General features: G+C 36.9%; 1 protein-coding gene across 3 annotated transcripts in view; it reads right to left on the reverse strand.

Moving 5' to 3' along the window:
• The window catches only part of PLEKHA5 (pleckstrin homology domain containing A5), a 251604-nt gene that overhangs the window by 78718 nt on the left and 151987 nt on the right, over window positions 1-20899 (reverse strand). For all 3 annotated transcript variants that reach the window (XM_075552021.1, XM_075552019.1, XM_075552020.1), the window contains exons 5-9: window positions 18993-19113; window positions 16339-16443; window positions 10712-10784; window positions 6548-6648; window positions 3674-3789 (exon numbers count right to left, since the gene is read on the reverse strand). In XM_075552021.1, coding sequence (XP_075408136.1) covers window positions 3674-3789; window positions 6548-6648; window positions 10712-10784; window positions 16339-16443; window positions 18993-19113 — 516 coding nt within the window. The remainder of the gene's footprint in view (window positions 1-3673; window positions 3790-6547; window positions 6649-10711; window positions 10785-16338; window positions 16444-18992; window positions 19114-20899) is intronic.

Genomic DNA, 20899 nt, shown 5'->3' on the forward strand with positions numbered 1-20899 from the left:
ATATCTTTAATAATAAACCATTTTCTGACTTTGGTGCTATGACATGATGCAATAGTATCTTTAAAATGATATGGAAAAGTTTATAAAAGCCACTGAAAATTTACTCTAAAACAAGGATTTTCTCTTCCCTCTAAATATAAGGAAATCAATGTTTGAGGAAAAGGAGCAATTTTTAATAATGAATGCTATGTATCCCCAGAAGATTAAAAAAATACTTTTTCATCTCTTGTCTAAAGTTATTATTTAAAATTACAGTAGCAACAATTTCTCCCCTTCAGTTTTGGAAATATTTATCCTTTAAGAAATATAAGATATATGCATTTTTTCTACACAGAACAAAATTCATTCAGATATTATGCTAACATAATATAAATAATGCAAAGCTTGTGACCTTATTTTAAAAATGAGATATTGAAATTATTGCAGCAAATGTACTGAAATACTAAAATATGATGCAGGGAGAAATTTTGCAGAGAAACTATATTATGGAGGGGGAGCGGGGAGGGAGGGGAAAAAAAAGAGGACCTGATGCAAAGGGCTTAAGTGGAGAGCAAATGCTTTGAAAATGATTAGGGCAAAGAATGTACGGATGTGCTTTATACAATTGATGTATGTATATGTATGGATTGTGATAAGAGTTGTATGAGTCCCTAATAAAATGTAAAAAAAAGAAAATAAAAGGAAAATAACCAATAAAAAAACTATGACTATTTCTTGAATGTCATCAATAACATGTATAGTAAAGGATTGTGACATTGTCGCTCAGAAATGAAATATTTTATGAATTTAGGAGAAGTAAACTACCCAAAATCCTAGATCTTTAATTCGAAGATGATATATCTTAATAAATATTTGTAAGTATTCTAAACACAGGAAAAGAGAAACTGTAACTTAAAAATTAAATAAACAACTTCCTTAATCTTTCCAAATATATTTGACCTTTGAGCAACACAGGGGTTGGCGGCACCAATGCTCTACCAACCTGTGCATAACTATTGACTACCCCAAAACTTAACTCTTGACCAGACGCCTTGCCAACAACATAAATACCTGATTAGCACATATCTTGAAAATGTATTATACAATTCATCACAGAGGCTGCATTTGCAATACAAGGAAGGTATTTCATGTAAGGTGTTTGAGCGTGCTAGCACAGCTACAGCAACTGCATGAATCTCCTTTCCTATCTCTGTTTTAAAGGTCCTCACACGGGCTTTGTTGATCTTGAAATGCTGGGCAACCGCAACCCTAGAGCTTAAGTTTTTCTGTCCACAAAAATGGTACATTTCTTGAAACAAACCAAAAACAAAAACAACAGAGAAAGTCCTGTAGATAGGACTGTGACCATGTCTACTGTTTCTGGGGCTCCACTTTGAATGTCCTGACTTTCCTCTGCTTCTTGGGAACACCCTCAGCATCACCAGGGGCATGTCAGTCGACAGAACTGCAACTGCACTAACACGAAGAGAAACGGCCAGGAACCAACACAGAGCACTGTACTGCAACACGCAGTTTCCTGGAGCGAGACAAGGAGCTCATGCAGATCATCAACCCACCACCAACAAACCAGTCCCTTTGCCCCCAAACTATATATGAGTAGATCCAAGAAGTGCACACCATGTTGTTCAAGTTATTATAATAATAATATTATATTGTAATAATTTTAATATTATTATTATAATTAGATACCTTCAATTTGAATTACTGAACATGAATAGGGCAGGATAAAAATGCCAACAAATAGGAGTAAAATAAACATCTTATTTCTATAGCGCTGGACACCAGAGAGGAGGATCAATTATCAGCAACCCAAGCAATGACATCAACTCAACCGGTTGAACACCATGGAGTTCACAACCAATTAGGTGACCGGATGTAAAATGACAAATTTGACTAACATTTTTCACCCTAAATTATGAATAATTAGTTTTTAGAATGGTAAATACAATGGGGGGAAAGGTAGGATTAAATTGAACATCTGAGAAAAGTACAACATAATATTAAAATTGTCAGGAAATAAAATATTTTGGTTATCACATTGATCTGTGAATCCTTAACAGTTCCACAAAAATGTTTTTCTGAAGTTAAAATGATTTAAGGTCTTTTTCAATTCAGGCTTTAGTGCCTATTTTTCTGTAGTTATCAGTGGAATCACCTAAACTTTAAATAAATTCAGGCAGTTTTCACATTTGAAGCTTCAACAGTAGATTCCTTTCCAATGCCGTCCAGTTTAGAATATGGATAGGGCTGAGCAGGCTCTTATAAACCGGTATCTAGGTCTCTATAGAATTCTAGGTCCGCCCTGCTTTCACTTCAACTGCCTTCCTTCACCTCTACAGTGATGGGTTAGGTTGATCTGGACTCAGTCTTTAATAAAATAAGCCTGATTTATACATGGGTGGTGGTGGTACAACGGTTAAGGGCTTAGTTGCTAAATAATCAGTCAGCGGTTAGAACCCACTCATCACTGTACGGGAGAAAAGAACTGGCAATCTGCTTCTCCAAAGATACATCCCATGGGATAGTTCAACCGTGGCACACAGGTTGCTATGAGCTGGAATCAACTCAATGGCATATTTCATTAACCAACAGGTCAAGACCTTTTTTTTTTTTAAACTGGGTTATTCAGCTTCAATTTATATGGTGGTAGAAATAAATGTCCTTTTATTACTTCTTAATATCATATACCCCAAACAGCAAACTACATCCGGTAAATCAATTTTGACTCATAGTGAACCTATGCATGGTTTCTGAGGCTATTAACTTTTACAGGAGCATAGAGCTCATCTTTCTCCCATGGACTAGTTAGTGGGCTAGAACTGGTAACATTGAGGTTAGCATTCCAACACTTACCAAACAGCATCACTGAAGCACTATAACCTCACTGCCACTGAGTTGATGCTGACTCATAGCAACCCTATAGCATGGGGTACAACTGCCCCTGTGAGTTTCCAAGACTATAACTCTTTGCAGGAGTAGAAAGCCCTGTCTTCCTCCCAAATATCATATAAGGATATTAAAATAATTCATATTATTTACCAATTTATCAATTTAAACAACACATAACTGTATCATTGAGAAATCTAAGAACTAGAGTTTCAAAAGCAAAATTTATCGAGAAGTATATATTCTTAGCAATAAGCAAATGCTTAATGAATTATTTTCTGAAAATGTCAAAAAAATTCCCCAAACAAAACCAAAATAACTAGAAAACACTGAGAAAAACCTTATGATTCTGTTTTGTTAAATTCCAAAGACAGGTAACTGATAAGCATAAATTATCTTGAGACTTAGGATCTTAAAAAGTACTGTCTTGACTGATAAAAATTGGTGTCAATTAAGATAACAATTAAAAAAATGTACTTACCGGAAATTAAAGGTAATTCTGTAAGAAGAGAGAACATTCAGTTTGAATTTTAGAATTCTAGATTCACCCCAGTACACTGATGGGTGGAAATGAATAAAGGTGGAATAAAATGTAGGTGTGACTATTGCTAATGAAAGGTATATTAATTTAATATAGAATAACAAGAATGAATCCCTGCTTTCTGAGGAAAAATGATGTCATAACATGAAATTCTTAAGATGGTATGTACTATGATAACAACAAACTCGCAAAAGATGGAGTAAAATGTGAGTGGAAATCACCATTCCTTTCTCTACAAGCCTTTACCTTTTCACAGGTTCTGTTTGCACAAGAGCAGCATCTAACATGGCCTTCATCCACAGTTCCATTTCCTTCCCTGTGTCAGTGCAGAAATAATAGGTCCGCATGTTTGGATGGGCTGCCTGATTGAAAACGACATCCGATTTTAGATGAAAACATGGAACTCTGGAAAAGGAAAAGAAAAGTTAATTGGGCGTCTTACATATGTAATTGCTACCAAATTTTAAAGAAAGCAGAGTTTTCTAGCTAGGCTTAGGAATAGCTTCAGAGGAATACTATAACAATCTTGAAAAGGGTATCTTTTTTCCTCTAATTTTCTCCTTTTTCTTTTAATTATATCCACTCTAAAATGTAAAAATAAAAAGTACAAAGAGGGAGAAAATCCCAAACCCAAATCACTAGCATCAAGGAGATTCACATTCCCTTGTTCAAGAACCATCTTCTCACAGCAAACAGCAACACAATCGAAATGCACGTCATAACATTTCCCCCTTCTGCTAGTTAGTAATTCCTTTTGTACTTAAAGGCACTGCTCTTTGTCGAGAGATGTTATGAGAACATACACCTAATACACATACAGGATTTACAAACGATCCAGAGTAGTAGGCATGTTTAGCTTTCCAAGTTTCAAGGAAGAATGTCGAAACTTTGGGTTCAAGACTGACTTAGGTTACTGATGAAGAAGAACGCCATTCTGATGTTTTTCCTTTGGGTAGTTTGTTCTTCCTCTACGTTAGAGACACAGAACGAAGAAGCTGCTGATGGGAAACGGCTACACAAGGATGAGCACCGAGTACTCATGTTTACCCTGGCTCTCACATGTCAAAGACCGACACATAGCTAAGGGCCTCTCAGCAATGGTGATGGCTGTGTCAAAGAAGAGAAAAAGGTTGAGGTGGGGGACTCCAGGGGCAAGCATTTACAACTTCCATTTTAAAAAGCCTGTGACAGTTTCCTAGCGGAAATGGAAAGGCAAATAAAATCAACAAAGGCTCCTTTAGCGTAGAACGAGACAAGAAAGAGTAGAGCACTCCGTGTGAGGTTACTCTGCTAAACCTGCCGATGCGTTCTCCTCGACCATCTGCTCTTGCTGCAATGTCAAATTAGCCATTTCAGACTTTTTGGGAAGAAATCAAGGTGTAAATAAGTTCAACAAACTCAGTGATCAAAACAAAGATCAACCATAATCTAAGGAATGTTCTACTTACCATTTTGATAGTCCGTAGCATTAATGTCAACAGACTGGGAGTAGTAAAAATGGCTCGTAAATTCAGAAGAAACAAAACCACAGAGGAGAGATTTTGAAACAGAAATTACTGTTCTTGTCATAAATAAAATGAATATTAAACCAAATAGTTATACAGAAAATATACTTAATACACAATCATTTTAATTACTACTTTTTAAACTATTCTAGTATATTAAATCACTGCCTGTCACCCTGACTTCTACCCCTTTCCTTAAAATAAAATTTCCACATTAAATTCTTTAGCATTCTCAATTTAACACCGACTTTTGGGGGGGGTGTCTCTAATTTTATTTTAATCATAATCAGAAGGCAAAGAACGTAGACTCTTACGTGAAGTGTGTTCCTCAAACCAATACTCTCACAGAGATGAGAAGGGGTCTAAGGTATGCTTGAATCTAATAACAGCAGATTTAACCTCCAATAATTTGTCTCTGAAGAGTATCTCATGAGGATTTTGTGCTTAGGCCCAAGAACATCTTTGTAATTATCTTATACTATATGGCAATTATTAACTTAAACGGTTTTATCTCAGATAGCACTGTGGTAGTCACATAATTTCATGTCAACTTGATAGAGTGAAGGGGTGGAGTTTAGGTCATCAATCAGGTCACAGCCTGATGATGTCTCCCAGTGGGCATGGCTTTCTCATGAGGATTCTGGGAATTTCCAAGCTTTTCTACTTGCAGGTGGGCTACTTTTCTCTGCTACATGGAGCCACACTGACGGCAGCCAGAGCCCTGGAGATACACCCACCGCCATTGGTTCCACAAGACTTTGCATCCACCAGTCTTCCTACATTTTGCATCACTGCATGTGCGATTTAAGTCTAGAGAGGAATTTATAGACTAGTATCGGAGACATGGGATAATATTGGACTTGATCTGGACTGGGATGTTTTCTCAACATACAATTGCTCTTTGATATAAAACTCTCCCTTAGACAGATATAAATGTCCCTGGTTTTGTTTCTCTAGTCAACCCGGACTAACACAAGCACTCTCCCACCAGATTTATGATGAGAATTTTCAATATGGAGAAACTTTGAAAGTATAGTAAAAGCGTCACCAAGATAACAAATCTATTCAATAATTAGCATTTTGACCTATTTGCCTTATCTACGTTATATATTGTATACATATACACGTGTCTATGTATACATATTTAATTTTCATTTCACCCTACAACATTTCTAACCATGGAAATGAAGACACTGGACTCCGACAGATCCCAGCATATGCTCTGAATTAAGGACATCTTCTCTTGCATAATCCCTGGCTAAAGCAGTACCCACAGGAGAGAACCCAGACCCACGGTCATCAGAGATCCTGGCTTGCAGCAACCCGACTTACAGGACAGAGCAGAATGGCCTGTGTGGGTTTCTGAGACTGCAAATCTTTTGGGGAGTAGAAAACCTCCCTCTTTCCCATGGAGCAACAAGTGGTTTCACCTGTTGACCTTGTGCTGAACAGCCCAAGCAGGGCTTTCTCATCAGGGGTTCACACATATATAAATTCATTCATAAATATAAAAATGACCATAGTTGAAACCTCTTTCTCTACTAATCAATGGATGATATCCATTTTGATCAATAAGTGGCAAACAGATCATTAAAAACCATGTCGACTTGCTCACCTTAAAAGCATATTTGCGATTGATGTGATCCTCAGAAGTAAGCATAGCTATCTGAAAACTCGGCAATAGAATGCTTCCCAGGATACCCTCTTCTTTTTCATCTGAGAGAGAATTTAACATCTGGTTAGAATTTTAAATGTCATGAGCAGAATACGTTTTCTCAAACTTTATTTTGACTACATCAAGCACTGGCATTAAAACTTAAATCCCAAACCTATTGCCATTGAGATGATTCTGACTCAGCAAACCTGCAGGAGTTTGTGGATCTTTACAGGAACAGACACGGGGAGTTTCATCTTTTCCCCAGAGAGCACAATGTGGTTAGAAATCCAATGCTTGCTCAATAGGGCTCGTGTCTTGGCATTAGGTAAGTCTTCATATGGTTTTATGTGAAACTATCAAATAGGAGAAGTTTTTTGATCAATGAAGTTGCTCATCCTAAGTCAATCAGAAATTGTTCCCAGATTGAAAATGTTAATTAGATATAAACAGTGTACTTTTGGTTGACATATATCCTGTATTCAACAAAGCCTTTTAAAATGTGATTCCTTGACAATATATTACCTTGTAATGAATGGCATGGGAACATTACAAAACGAATCCATCATGTTTCTGGCAGGAATTAAGTACATAACATTCTAACTCCAGGCCAATGCATGGTTTGTTCATGTACATCTTTTGGTCTCTCCTCAAATATCGCATCAGGGAAACCAGCCCTGATGATGCTTCTGAAAAACATCCCAACTTCCTAACCCCTTTTCAGGGCCATCAAGTCCACACCCACTCACAGTAACCCTACAGGACAGAATCACCCCTCTGGGTTTCCAAGGCTGTAATGCTTTACAGAGTAAAAGCCTCCTCTTTCTTCCTTGGAGCAGTTGGTGGTTTTGAACTGCTGACCTTGCAGCTAGCTGTTCCACTAGGGCTCTGCAAGACCTTCCACCTTCCTTTTGGATTCCCCTGTGTCAAAAATAACTCTAAGATACTATATGTCCCAAGTCCCCACTTAGTCTCATCATCTATCTCTCCCACTAGAATGCAAGCTCCACAGGAGATGCTCAAAATCCGTGCTCACAACTGAATAAATGAATGAACACATTAATACATTTTAAAACTATGCTGTAAAATCATATGCTTTAAAAAATAACCTTCAAGGTTTGTTTTTATCAGTCATTCTGATACACAACAAAATCATGAGAATAAATTGTAAGTCTACAAGCAAACACATAAAGCATAGCTAAGAAAATGACAAAACATTAATCTTGTCATAGTATAGATTCACATAGCCTTGGTGCTTGAGGGCAGAAATTATTATGAAATTTGAAATACATATTTCATCTTTGTATGCCCACAAGACAAGTTAATAAAGCTGTCTATCACCAATGAGAAAAGTCTTAAGTGGGAAATAAGTCTTTATTATGCTTGCCAGGTTTTAAAATTTTTAAAACTTATTAATTTAACGAGGAATCTTCTTCCCTCTTCCTTTCGACAATAAATGATGAAACTTCCAGAAGAACAAAACAAATTGCATTAAAAGGAGGTTATTTTAATAACTTTTCTCATCATAGGTGAATAAAATTTTGCTTAAACTCTATTTACTCACTGTATGAGTGTTCATGAATACAAGGAAGAATGAACAAACGTGCAGTTTTATTCTAAAAGTAAAGAAACGAGCCAACAAGCATCACCAAGCATGGAAAACATGACATTTAAAATGAATGAGTCACACCCTAATTTTGAATCCCATTTTCTGTTTAGATAAAGGGTACAATCAGAAATAGCTCAGAAAGTCACCTTCATTTGAAAACACAACAAAACCCCTAACATTTTCCCTAAAGTATGTACTCTTCTATAGTCCTACTTTGGAGGAAGCAGTCTTGCCTAGGTTGCAGGGTAGCTTTAGAGTACGCAGAGGCAGCAAAGCACAGTGGAACTGCACTGGCCTACCTGGGACTTGTTCTCAGCCCAAGCCCAGCGAGCCACTGTCAGTGCGCATTATTCATACACTCGGGCCTCAACTTACTGTCTGTAAAACTGGGCATGAAAGGACTTAACTCAAAAGGTTGTTGTAGGGATTACATGAGTCAATAAACATAAAGCATTCAAAAATGGCTACACATTATATTGCCATCATTATGCAAAACAAGAGGCATTGCATATAAAACAGTCATCTTTGGTGGAAGGACCATCCTCTAAGATTTGCTTACTATGTTTCTCAACTTTCAATTATGGCTTTATTCTGTTCATTTCTATATCAAACCTGACCTAAGTATTATACTACTTCCTACCACTCAAGAGTACTTCACTGCCAAACAAGAATAAGTGCTTTGTAATGCTTGTCAAATGAAGCAGCTCACTATGGGGTCAGCAGAGGCCTTGGGAGACAGTATGGCAGCCTCTGCGGTCAATGCTTCTCCCCCTTCCTCCCTCAGGTGGCAATCCCGAGGATAAGCCTCCTGCACATTAATCCCCGTCACCGAGTTTGCCTCCTGGGGAACAGGACTTGGGACAGCAGCCGCAAGCTTACTGGCTCCAATGACAGTTTAGATTCTCCGTTTAGCTTGTAAAGCAGTTTGGGAACAGATCAGGAAACATACAATTACAGTGGAACAAATAGCTCACAGACAGGAATATGATTACTAATGATTATTTCTCACTTGGAATACTCAATACTGTTAACCGGTCTGTTAGGGTCTAGTTCAAAGGCCAGGGTGATTTTTCTGAAACGTCCATCTGTTTCTATTAAATGCAAGAGTAATAATAAGCATTGCCAAAACCCACTGCCATCAATCATCCCTTGTGATTTATGCATGGCCAACCTTACAGCCTTAATAGTTGCTAGGTCTTTGGATATAACCTACATTCCAGCAATGCAAGGCCTATGTAGATGCAGTTCTCTAAATATGTCATGATTATTAAAGCTTAGCACATGTGAAGCAAGTGTTTTCCTCAATTCACCCTTCTTTCCTGACACCTTCCTCTTACAGGCCCAACACGCCCTCAGCATAATGGACCACTTAGCATGATATTCTTTCTCACACTTAATGTGATGCTCATCTCTAAGTTCCATGAGGATAGGGGCTTATTTTGTTCATTTCTGTATTATACTACTATCTTGTAGTGTACTTCTCTGAGAACATAGTAAATTATTATTGATGAGATAGTAATCTATTCTTCAGCGACTGTTTCCAACCAAACAACTTAAAGTAAGGATAAAAGACAATTGTTCAGATTCATGGTTTTTTATTAGAATGGAAGCTGATTTCTTGGTTCTAAAATAGCCTTTGTACTATTGTAATTCTCAGGTGCCAGTTGAGTAGCTTACAGATCCACGTGGCACATGAACAGAATCTTCTCTAGATGTAATTCTACTCAGAACAAACTGCCATTGAGTTAACTGACTCACAGTGTAGGTCAGAAGAGAGCTGGCCCCGTGGGTTTCCAAGGCTGTGACGCTATCGGAGCAGAAAACTTTACATTTCTCGTCTGGAGTGGCTGGTGAGTCAGAACCCCTGACCTTGCTATACTCCGCAATCCAACTCACAGCTCACTATACCATCAGGGCCTCTTAACTGGGAAATATTAAAACAAAACAAAAGCAACCCCCCCCCAAGAGTTTTGATATCTATAGTGAAAGAATGAAGACTGCTATTCTAACTATAACAATACCTGCTTTTCCCATCAGCAATATCAACAGGCTGGTACGCATCTTTATCACAACTTTTCCTATGTTTTCAGAAGGTTAGCCTTGTATTATTATTAAACAGGAGCATTTTCCTGCAATTTAATATTTTCCACTCGCCAATATACCATGCAAATCATTAATACCCTAAAATCATTTCCTGGAGAGAAAACAGGGGACCCGGAGGTAGGTGTGGCACTGATTTCAAGATGATCTTTACACAGAACAAACCAGATGAATACGATCACATTACAGAAACTAGAACAAAACTCTGACTAATTCACTTGGAATCACTAAATTGTCTTGGGCCATACCTCAGTCATATGTCTATAAAGAAAATATTTTCTTGATAGTATTAATGATAAACAAAGTAGCAAAAAATGAATGTAATATTATTTCTTTTAAAATATTCCCAATGTTTAATATCCATGAAACTGGAATAATTAAATATAACACAGAAATATAGTTTAGGGTGAACTCACCTCTATAATAAAAGAGGCAAAGGTCAGAAAGCACAAACCAGCGTTTCTTCCACAGCTTCATGCCAGTACTGTCCTGCATTAGATCATATTGAAGGACAGATAGGGTTTTATGCAACACAATTAAGTTGACTTCCATTAATGACATTTAGTTAACAATACATTTCTTACATGAGGGGGGAGAGCGGGGAGGGAGGGGGAAAAAAAAGAGGAACCGATGCAAAGGGCTTAAGTGGAGAGCAAATGCTTTAAGAATGATTGGGGCAGGGAATATGTGGATGTGCTTTATACAATTGATGTATGTATATGTATGGATTGTGATAAGAGTTGTATGAGCCCCTAATAAAATGTAAAAAAAAGAAAAGAAGATGAAGAAAAAAAGAAAATGATTAGGGCAAAGAATGTACAGATGTGCTTTATACAATTGATGTATGTATATGTATGGATTGTGGTAAGAATTGTATGAGCCCCTAATAACATGTTAAAAAAATACATTTCTTAAAACAAGCTGAGCTTGCTGTATGTACATGGAAACAGAAATGGTTGACCAAAATTTTGGCAGTAATTTTTTAAGTGTACATATCATTTTCTAAATAGCCTCAAGTATATTGGACTTTGAAGAGTGATCTTGTCGTGTCTAGGAAGTACAGTTGAAGCAATTTAACTTTGCTTCATTTTGTAAGCAATTTGAAATTCATTCTTCTGAACATACTGTGCAGATAATGTAGCAATGTGGCAGTGTGTGTACTCTGGCAGACAAGATTTAATAAATATGTTAATAATCAATAGGAAGGAAAGTACGGATATTGAAATTATTGAAGGCAATGTGATATAAAATCACTATGAATAAAGGAACTTCATAAAAATACATTTCATCATCACTTTTCTTTTTTAAATGGGATCAGTTTAGGTTTGCTCATCTTGCAGAAAAGAATGCCCATTTGGCAGCACTTTCTAATTAATTTGATTCATAAATATCATACTCAAAGTAAGGATTTTAATAAAAATTACCTTCTTCCATGCAATAAGGAAAAAGTGGAAAGGACAGAGCAAAATAAAGACAAGAAAAAGATGTGGAATTTGATGGAATATTGATAAAGTCTGGCTATAACTACCCTCTAGTAATGTTACAGCTAAGTAAATGAGTGGAAATCCCTACGAGTAAGCATAGCTAAAGCGGACAGCCATGCCAAGGAAAGGACAAAAGGTCCATGGCGCGTGGTAGCTCCCATTTATCTTCTATTGTGGTGTTGTTTTAAAGATGATGCTCTCCCATCGCAAGTTTTTTAGATGCAGCGATTTCAAGTGAACTTATTGTAACAAATTCATTGAGATATTTTCCTCTCTAAGTTTAATTTTGTTGAGGCTGTTTGAGAATATACCCCAGTTCAACAATTTAGCAGCCTTCAAATTGTGCTTCCACTCTCTCCTTCTGAGTTGTTCCACAGCCATTAACACCATGGCGCCAGGTTTGTATTTCATCCTCTGAGTTGCCATTATCAAATTTGATCTCATACAGATCTCTTCAAAAACTAACAAACAAACATAATATTCAAGGAAGCTCTTTCTTTAATTAATCTATATGAAACTAATGTTTTAAAGAAGACCTCAAAGTGTATTTTTGGTTTAAAGATTTAAAGATTATCCCAGGGGAAGAGTTTTAGGAGTTCATCCAAAATGCAATGAATCCTGTTTTCATTTGGATCAAGATTCTTCTATGGAATCTTGGCTCACAATGTTCAATAATGGTAGCCAGCTCCCATTTAGTTCTCAACTTATGTCACAGGGGAAGCTGTTGATGAAGGCCACACAGTCCATGTCCTCTTCTTCTTGGGACGTGATACCAGTGACTGTCCTTTGAAAGACTTCTTGCAAGCTTTCAGGACTGTACAGCTAACAAGAGGTAGATCACAAGCACTCAACTTCCTGAGCCAACTCACTCGATGTTCTATGAAATTATGATCCAAAACCTCCACACCAAGGAACCAAATCCCGTGAGGATTTTACTTATACACAGGTCATCTCAATGGCTTTTCACTTTGGGCAACAATGGAGGTGCTACATTGTTGAATAGATGTCTATTACCTACCTCTTGCCAAATTGACTTTTTACAGCTATACAATTTATTGACAGCAATTAGGACCATCTATAACTGTTCCAAGTGTCAGGAATTCACTTCTCCTAGTGGGTAAGCAGTACTTCCTATTTTGTTTGTCCACCCATCTGTTGATGAGTGTCATGATTGTTTTAACGTTTGTGTGACTATAAAGAGTGCTTCAGTGAGCAGTATTGTCCAAGACTCTTATGGAGTCTGTTTTCAAGTATCCTGAGTATATACCTGTGAATGAAAACTGTTTGGTTTTCTGGCAGTTTCATTTTTAGTTTTGTGAGAAACTGACATACGATTCTCCACATGGTAATTATAATTTTCATTAACCACTAGCAATAGATATGGGTTCCAATTTACCAACATTTTTGTTGTTGTCTTCCTTAGCAATACTAGGAGTGACATGTGGTTTAGAAGTAACCATCTCTGATGGTTAATGACACCTTTAATCTTCCTGTAATGTGTCTGATGGCCGTTTGAATATCCTTTGTGCTGAAATGTTTACTCAAGTCATCTGTCCAATTGGACTGGGTTGTTTGTCTTTGCATTGTTATGTTGTTAAAGTTTTAGAGACACAAGGGTGGATCAAAAAGTATCGCTTCCAGGAGTCTAGTTCATACATGCACCATTTTATTCCAAACAAAATGTACTGAAACAATTGTGTGACCAGTGGGTGGCTGCAGACATGTGAGCTCTGTAATACACTTGTTTTAGTTTTGCTAGGGTGCCTTCTAAAAATGCTCCAATCAAAACAGTGGCCTTGAGGGGATTTCCTGGTTATAATTCAAGTCCAAGGTCAGCTCAGGTTATGGTGACTGCTAGACAGGAGAGCTTCTACATGGGTAGTCTTAAGAGATTTTCTTTACAGAGACAAGAAGTTGTTAAAAGAAAAGTGAAAACTTTACTGGTGACAAAAAGTCAGGCAAGTTGGCCTAAGGTATTTTTCCAACAAAACACTGTAGCTGCTCATTTTCTGAGGGAATCAAGCCCCCCCCCCTCCCCCGGCCTCCGCCGTGAGAATTTTATGGTGAAACCTTACTCCATCCACCCTACAGCTCTTTCCAATTCAGACTACATTTCGTCCGCTCAAACTCAAATAACACTGGAAAGAAAAACAATCCGAGTACTGCAAGGATGCCAAACTTGTCATTTTATTGTGGCTTATATAGAAAAGTACAGAATTCTCCAAGGACGGGACACATTATTTATTCAGAAGTATATGGGCCTAGATGGGGGGGAGGAGGAGTTTGTCTATTGAGTTTCATATTTTGATCATTTTGTTTTCTGTGATTTTTTAAATCAATATTGGTAATGTTGTATGATTCTTTTAATCTGCTATTAGAATCTGCTTTTATTTTGCTGGGGATTTCTTTTCTTTTAGTATACTGCATATACTCGAGTATAAGGCGACCCGAATATCAGCCGAGGCACCTACTTTTACCACAAAAACTGCATTGAAAATGTGCTGAAAAACTCGGCTTATACACGAGTATATACGGTATATATGATTGGTATTCAGTGTCATTTATGGCTTCTTTCCTTGTTGATCTTTATTCTGGATAATCTGTCCAATATTGAACGTAGCATATTTAAGTCTCTATTATGATAGTACGATTTATTTATTCCATAAATTCTACTAAGCGTTCTTTGATGTTACGTGTAAATATATTTATGATTGTTAAATCATCTTCATTAAATGACCCTTTTATCTGCAGGGACAATGAAATGGGTCTTCTAGCCAAAGTCTCTATATTCTACAAGGGCCTTTCCCTGCATGGGTCTGGAAAATAAGGTGGGGAAGGAAACCGAAGGATTCCCTGGAGTGGCATGCTGCTCTGTGTAAAATAAGCCCTCTTGATAAGCAGGAGGAAGGATTGCATTACTAGCAAGAGCCATGAGTTGAGTATGTCCTCTGGACCAGAGATTCTTGCTCAGTGAACTTTCTGGATCCAGAAGATAGCTATACCATCAGGGGAGCAGCAGCAGAACCAGGAGCTAAAGCATGAACAGAATGATGGACTTCCCAGCCCACAGAGGCTAGCTAATGGAGTGGGGTGCCTCTGGGCACTTACTTGGAGAAGTTGAACTTGCTGATCCATGGAAGTAGAGCTGAGTGTTTCTTTGGGCTGAGTCTTTCTGGAGTGGGGGCTCAGGACACTTAATTCAAGGAACTGGATTTACTGAATCAAAGAGCTTAAGCTGAATGCCTTTGAGTTGAAACTTATAGCACAGTGGCATACTCTTTGGGCATTTATTAGTACAATTTACAGAACTTTGTGCCTTGTCTCGATAAATAACTCAATCACGAGCATTTCTCACTGGTATTACAACTTGTTTACTTCCTTAATAAACACTTTAATCGTAAATGTTGTCTGTGAGTTTTGTTTAGCCATTGCAATGGATATTAGAACCCAGAGAAGTAAAATAGAGAACACTAATTTAGACAACACATTATCATTAAATTAAGTTCATCGTTTTCTCTTCTGACACATTTTATTATGCACTTTAATGAATAAAAATTATTAGGCTATCTGAAAGCAATTAGCAGTAGTTAAAAAGAATAAATCGGGCACATGAATGAACTAATATTTCATTTGTTTTGTCTACTTATACATATGCAGGATCAGAGACATACACAAGATAAGGCCTGGAACACTGAGTAAACTGTCCGTGTTTTGGCTATCGCATCGGCAAATTAGAAAACAGTGGTCTCACAGCAGTCAAAGAAATGTTATAAAGTTCAAGAGGGTACAGTACATATGTCCCTCTACATTTACAAAACTAGTAATAAGGTTCAAAAAAGCGCTTACTTATCCGGTTTCCCAGTAATATAAACATTGTGAACCCCACCTGAAAGAATACTCCTATTTTTTCAGAAAAGGCATAAGTAGGCAGTCTGTGGGTGATCTCAAAGCAAATAGTATTTTCTGGATTATAATAAAATATCACAACTGAGAAAACCCAGTAATGTATTATCCCGCCCCCCCCAAATCTGTTAATAAAGGGAGAAAAGTACAACTACATTTTCAGTGATAATTTTGATAGGAATAGAAAATTAACCTAACAGTACTCTCCTACGGGCTTTCCTATTTTTTTTTTCCCTATTCTGATATTTTACAATATTGCTACCTGGATAATTCTAGCATTTTTTATCCTAGCATTTTCATATAGTCTTTAACTTTAATTTAGAAACAAGGAGAGGTGATTTTTAATAAAAGTAATTTTGCTGAGCCTTGTTTTATGAACCAACTTAGTTAGATAAAGCTGCCATAAGCATTCTTTTCTGTAACCTGAGCAAAACCCAAATATCTACCACCCATAGGCAATCTGCAATAAGTACTGTCCACTCCCTTCCCCATTCTCAATGTTCTTCCAACAATATTCAGGGAAATGAAGTTGTGAAGATGGGTGACAGTACTACAATTTCTTTTCTATTTTTTATGACTGCTGGGCATAATCAGCTGAAAAGGTTCTTTTTAATTCTGTTCTTGCTGTGACATGCAAGGCAAACACAAATGTATACCTGTTTATAAAGCCAACCTCGCCTCACCACGGGTGCATTAGGATTCCTTTTAATGGAGTTTGACCTCTTTCCAAAGTTGTGAACTTTTTTTGAGGCTCTCGAAGTCTACGTAGAAAAAAGCAGGACAGAAAAAGCGGCATTAAGACCCAGACAAGTTGATTTTACTGTTCATCTCCATACTTTTCATCTTTTTTCAGAAATCCCTGAAATTTACAGAATACGAAGGGACTTAAAAAATGATTATGGGATAATGGAAGGCTTCCATGTACTTCTGAGAATCTTCTTTATCGTTTCTGTTAAATGACAACTACACTGGTGCTGGCTTAGCTATTTCAAGTGTAAACATTTTACACAAAAGCCCACTGTCCCGTCTCTGCCCAATGGCATTACCAAAGAAAGTCAAGTTTAACTTCTTTCTCTCTATGATCTGGACAAAGACATTTTTTTACCAAAGCCATATCCATATCCAGTGGCATTACTTAGTTCTATTTGTCACAAAATGAATAAATTTTAAGCGAAAATGAACAAATCTTCAAGAATAAGCCAAACAACAGAAGTTTTGCTCTCTGTACTTAGCTCTAAGTAGTATTGTTTCAATTACAGAATATCAACAAAAAGCCAGAAGAGATATTAAACATAAACAAATTTAACACAAGTCCAAACAAACCCAGAATGATCTACTGAATGCCATGTGGTATGTTCTTCTTTTTGGATACTGCTGAACTCCAGTGTCATCAGAGAGCCGGTATTATTTTATAACCATAAAGATGTGAAATATTTTAAATGCTGCTATATTTAGCATGAAGATATATTTCTATAAGAGTGGTAGTGGTAACCAAAACCAAACCAAAACAAAAACCACAAGACACAAGAAAACTGAATTGGCATTTCTCTAGAAGAGAAATGGTATGCAATATTAATATTAAACCAGCTCTCCCATTTCTGACTTTATCTAGAATATTTCGAAACCTAGCCTATTTTAGACTTTTATTTTGTGAAACTTTTTCTTTTTGCCAAGTTTCTTTCAAAAATTTCAGAAATGACATAAATTTCTCTGAACACATAATTCATAAGGCCAATGTAACAGCAAAAACAACAATATACAAGGACGAGTCTACTTATCCTACACCTCTTGAACTCACCACCCTGACTACCCTAAAATACCCAGCTAAATAAACTATTGTCTTTCCCAAATAACTGTGAATTTTTATGCTTCTGTTCCACTATTTTTTTGAGCTCATTACACTAAAAAAGAATCCTATTTACCACACTCTTATCAACATGCTGGGCTAGGAAACTTTTGATCTTTTCAAATTTGATAGGTGTAAAATGGTGTTGGCTTTGTAGTTTTAATGAGCAGTTTTCATGTTATAATGGAGGCTGGGCATCTTTTACATATGTTTAATGCTCATTTCCTTTCTGCAACTAATCTTAAACACTGTCTCTTCCTAAACTGAATTTAAGTATTTTTCTTATTGAGCTATAGTTCTTTAATTATAAAGGGAACAATTCTTATGCATGATAATTTTATGCATATGAAGTCGACTTTGTCTTTCTCTTCTATTAAGACTGTTTTATGGAGTAATTAGAAAAGCTCTTTTTATTCTGAGGTTTACAAAGATAAAATCTTGCCCTCTTTTCTGGTGCTCTCCTAGCAAGGGTTTTAGCATTTCAACAACTGGTTCCAGTGGGAAAATTGGGGTGTACAACCTAAGACATGAAGTCAATTTTCTCTCTTGACCCAGTGGTGCCCAAACCATTTACCATTTCTCTGGACTTTAATTAAAATATAATCACAAAGCATTATAATGCTCAGCTATACCGTGGCATTTTATTTAATAAGAACTAGAAATTTTTTATACCATTAAAAAATTTCCATTTTGAAATAGTCTATAAATTCTTATTCAAAAACAGTTGAACAGCCAGTTGAAATATTATTGTAGTTCTACTATGTATTGCCTTAGCAAGCATAACTATAATTGCTATGTTACTATAAAATTATTGTGTAAAAATATTTTAATATGAAAATATTACTGTTTTGTTACAAGTTTACACAGCAAAAAAGGTTTATCACTCACGCAGTGAGCAATTTGACCAGTGACACTGATTACACTTTTAAGTGTGTTGCTTTTTCATAGTTTATACATGGCCATTTTGAATAACTTTGGAAATATTTTGGCAGTTAATGATTTCATATGCATTATATATATTTAATAATCAAAAAAAGAAAATTCTAAATGATATTAAAAATTATGGCTAAAGTTTAAACTTCCTATTATAATATCTAGCATAAGCTTCCCCTCAATCTTTCAGTCAGAAAATTAGGTTTCTAGGATATTCAATCTTTGACTTCACAACTTGCAATAAAATCCTCATGCACAAAACATACATTATATTTGTTTTAAAAAATAGAAATCTGAGTTCTATTTATTTCTTAATAAGTCATTAAATTATCACATTATTTAAATTAGATTAAGTTATATGACTTTACAAAAGCTTTGTATCCATGCCCATATAAATTATCTCTAATATAATTAGGTCCTTATAAGAATTAACACGCAATGATTATCTTTAAAAACAAATTCTAGTCTGTTAAAAGTGACAGTAATAGATAATATCTCTACCAAAAATTAATAGTAAGCAAAATAACTTACTCTTCCTATAGGACTCATTGGATGCATCGCATAATCTGAAGTCATGCTGTAGTTAGAAGCTTCATTCATCATACTTATGGGCTGCTCTTTTCTCTCTTCCGCGGTCATTGCTGAAACGTTCCTGAAAATATACAGCATCAACTTAGTAGGAACACACACCCTGTCAAATGGGGCACTCCCAGAGTGTGTACTTTAGTCAGTCTGAATGAGGTTTGGAACTATAGTTTGCAGAGGCCACCTGATATGAATGGAAACATGATGGAAGGAGAAGCCTAGCACTAGTTGAAAAGGAGAGGCCACAGAAGCACTGGCATAATGAAAGGAAAGCTCTCCCTGGGTGCCACTGCCCTGTCTCTCAGCTCCATTCTTAACGTCCCATCTCAGCCTCTGCTCCTCATCCATCAGCAAAACCTACTCATATGGAACAGACGATGGGCAGTGAAGAAACTTAGAAAAACTGGTCCCAGTAACTAAGTCAATAGAATTCGTTTTCTTTTTTGTCCCCTGCATTTTCATTTTGTGCCCTGCTGGATTTACTGATTTGTTGGCTTAATTTATTTCACTTACTCCTCTTAATTATGTATTTAGAATATCTTTCTACTGATGAAGACACACACATACAAGAAGGAGACTGGGCTTCTTCTATATTATTTATTGCGCTTTCCCCAGCAGAAAACCACAAGGCACACCGAGCAGAATTTTCCTTTGCTCTCCAACAACCCACAATTCTGGGTCAGGCCTACCTTAGGGGTATCTTTGGGTTTTTGTTTTTTTTTTTCTGTTTTTCCCTGACCACGTGGTCATAACAGACTTTTTAATTGTGAATTCTGTGGGGGACATACATTTCAGACCATAGAAAAATGTCTCTTGTGTTTTACTGACTATGCAAAAGCATTCAACCGTGTAGATCAGAACAAACCACAGATAAAAGTGTTAAAAAAAAAAAAAGGGCATTGCAGAACACTTCATTGTGGAACTTGTACACAGACCAAGAGGCCCAGGAGGCAGTTGTTCAAACAGAACAAGGGAATACTGCCAGGTTTAAAATCTGAAAATGCATGCGTCAGAGTTGCAGTGTATATTCTGAACACATAATCTGAGAAATGAATCTACCCAGAAGAGCATGACGCCAGGATCGGAGCTTCGTTTCCAATCTGTGATGGTAACGAGGGCAAGTGAGACAACCTTGCTGGAAACCAAGAGGACTACAAGCACAGATGACTATCAGAGACGACAGCTGTTCGTACTGATCGCAGTGCAGCTTAAGAAACAAAATACACCTCGAGGTGCAGAGGAAAGAATGAAGATGTCATGGATTTTGTTTGACTTGACTCCGTGGTCAATGGTCATGGAAGCAGCAGTCAGAAGCCAAACTGCAGCTTGCATTGGGCAAATCTGCTGCGTAAAGACTTCCAGAGCAAAGATGTCACTTTGAGGACTAAATACTCAGACATAAGCCACGATATTTCCATTTGCCTCATAATGCATATGAAAGCAGCACAGTGAATAAGGAAGGCTGAAGAAGAATTGATGCACTTTTAATTATTTGAAGAATGTTGGAAAAGTCCCATTAGCTGCCCTAAGAACAAATCTGTCTGGGAGGAAGTACATGCATCAGCTTGGTAAAGTTGAAGCTTAATGAGTAAGAGGAAGACCCTGGAGGAGACTGACTGACACAGTGGCTGCAGCAACAGCGCAAACACAACAATTGTAAGGATGGCCCAGGGACAGGCAGTGTCTGTTCTGTTGTCCACACGTCGCTGCAAGTTTGAACCAATCAACAGCGTGTAACAACATCTCAAATCTGTCCTGCATCTAATCACTTCTTGCAATTCTAATCCTTCTTCAGGGATTGGTTTTTCTTGTCAATGTAGCCAAACGGCATAAGACAAAGTCTGCCAACTTCT

This window comes from Tenrec ecaudatus, chromosome 6 (assembly GCF_050624435.1).
Source record: "Tenrec ecaudatus isolate mTenEca1 chromosome 6, mTenEca1.hap1, whole genome shotgun sequence".
Classification (NCBI taxonomy): domain Eukaryota; kingdom Metazoa; phylum Chordata; class Mammalia; order Afrosoricida; family Tenrecidae; genus Tenrec; species Tenrec ecaudatus.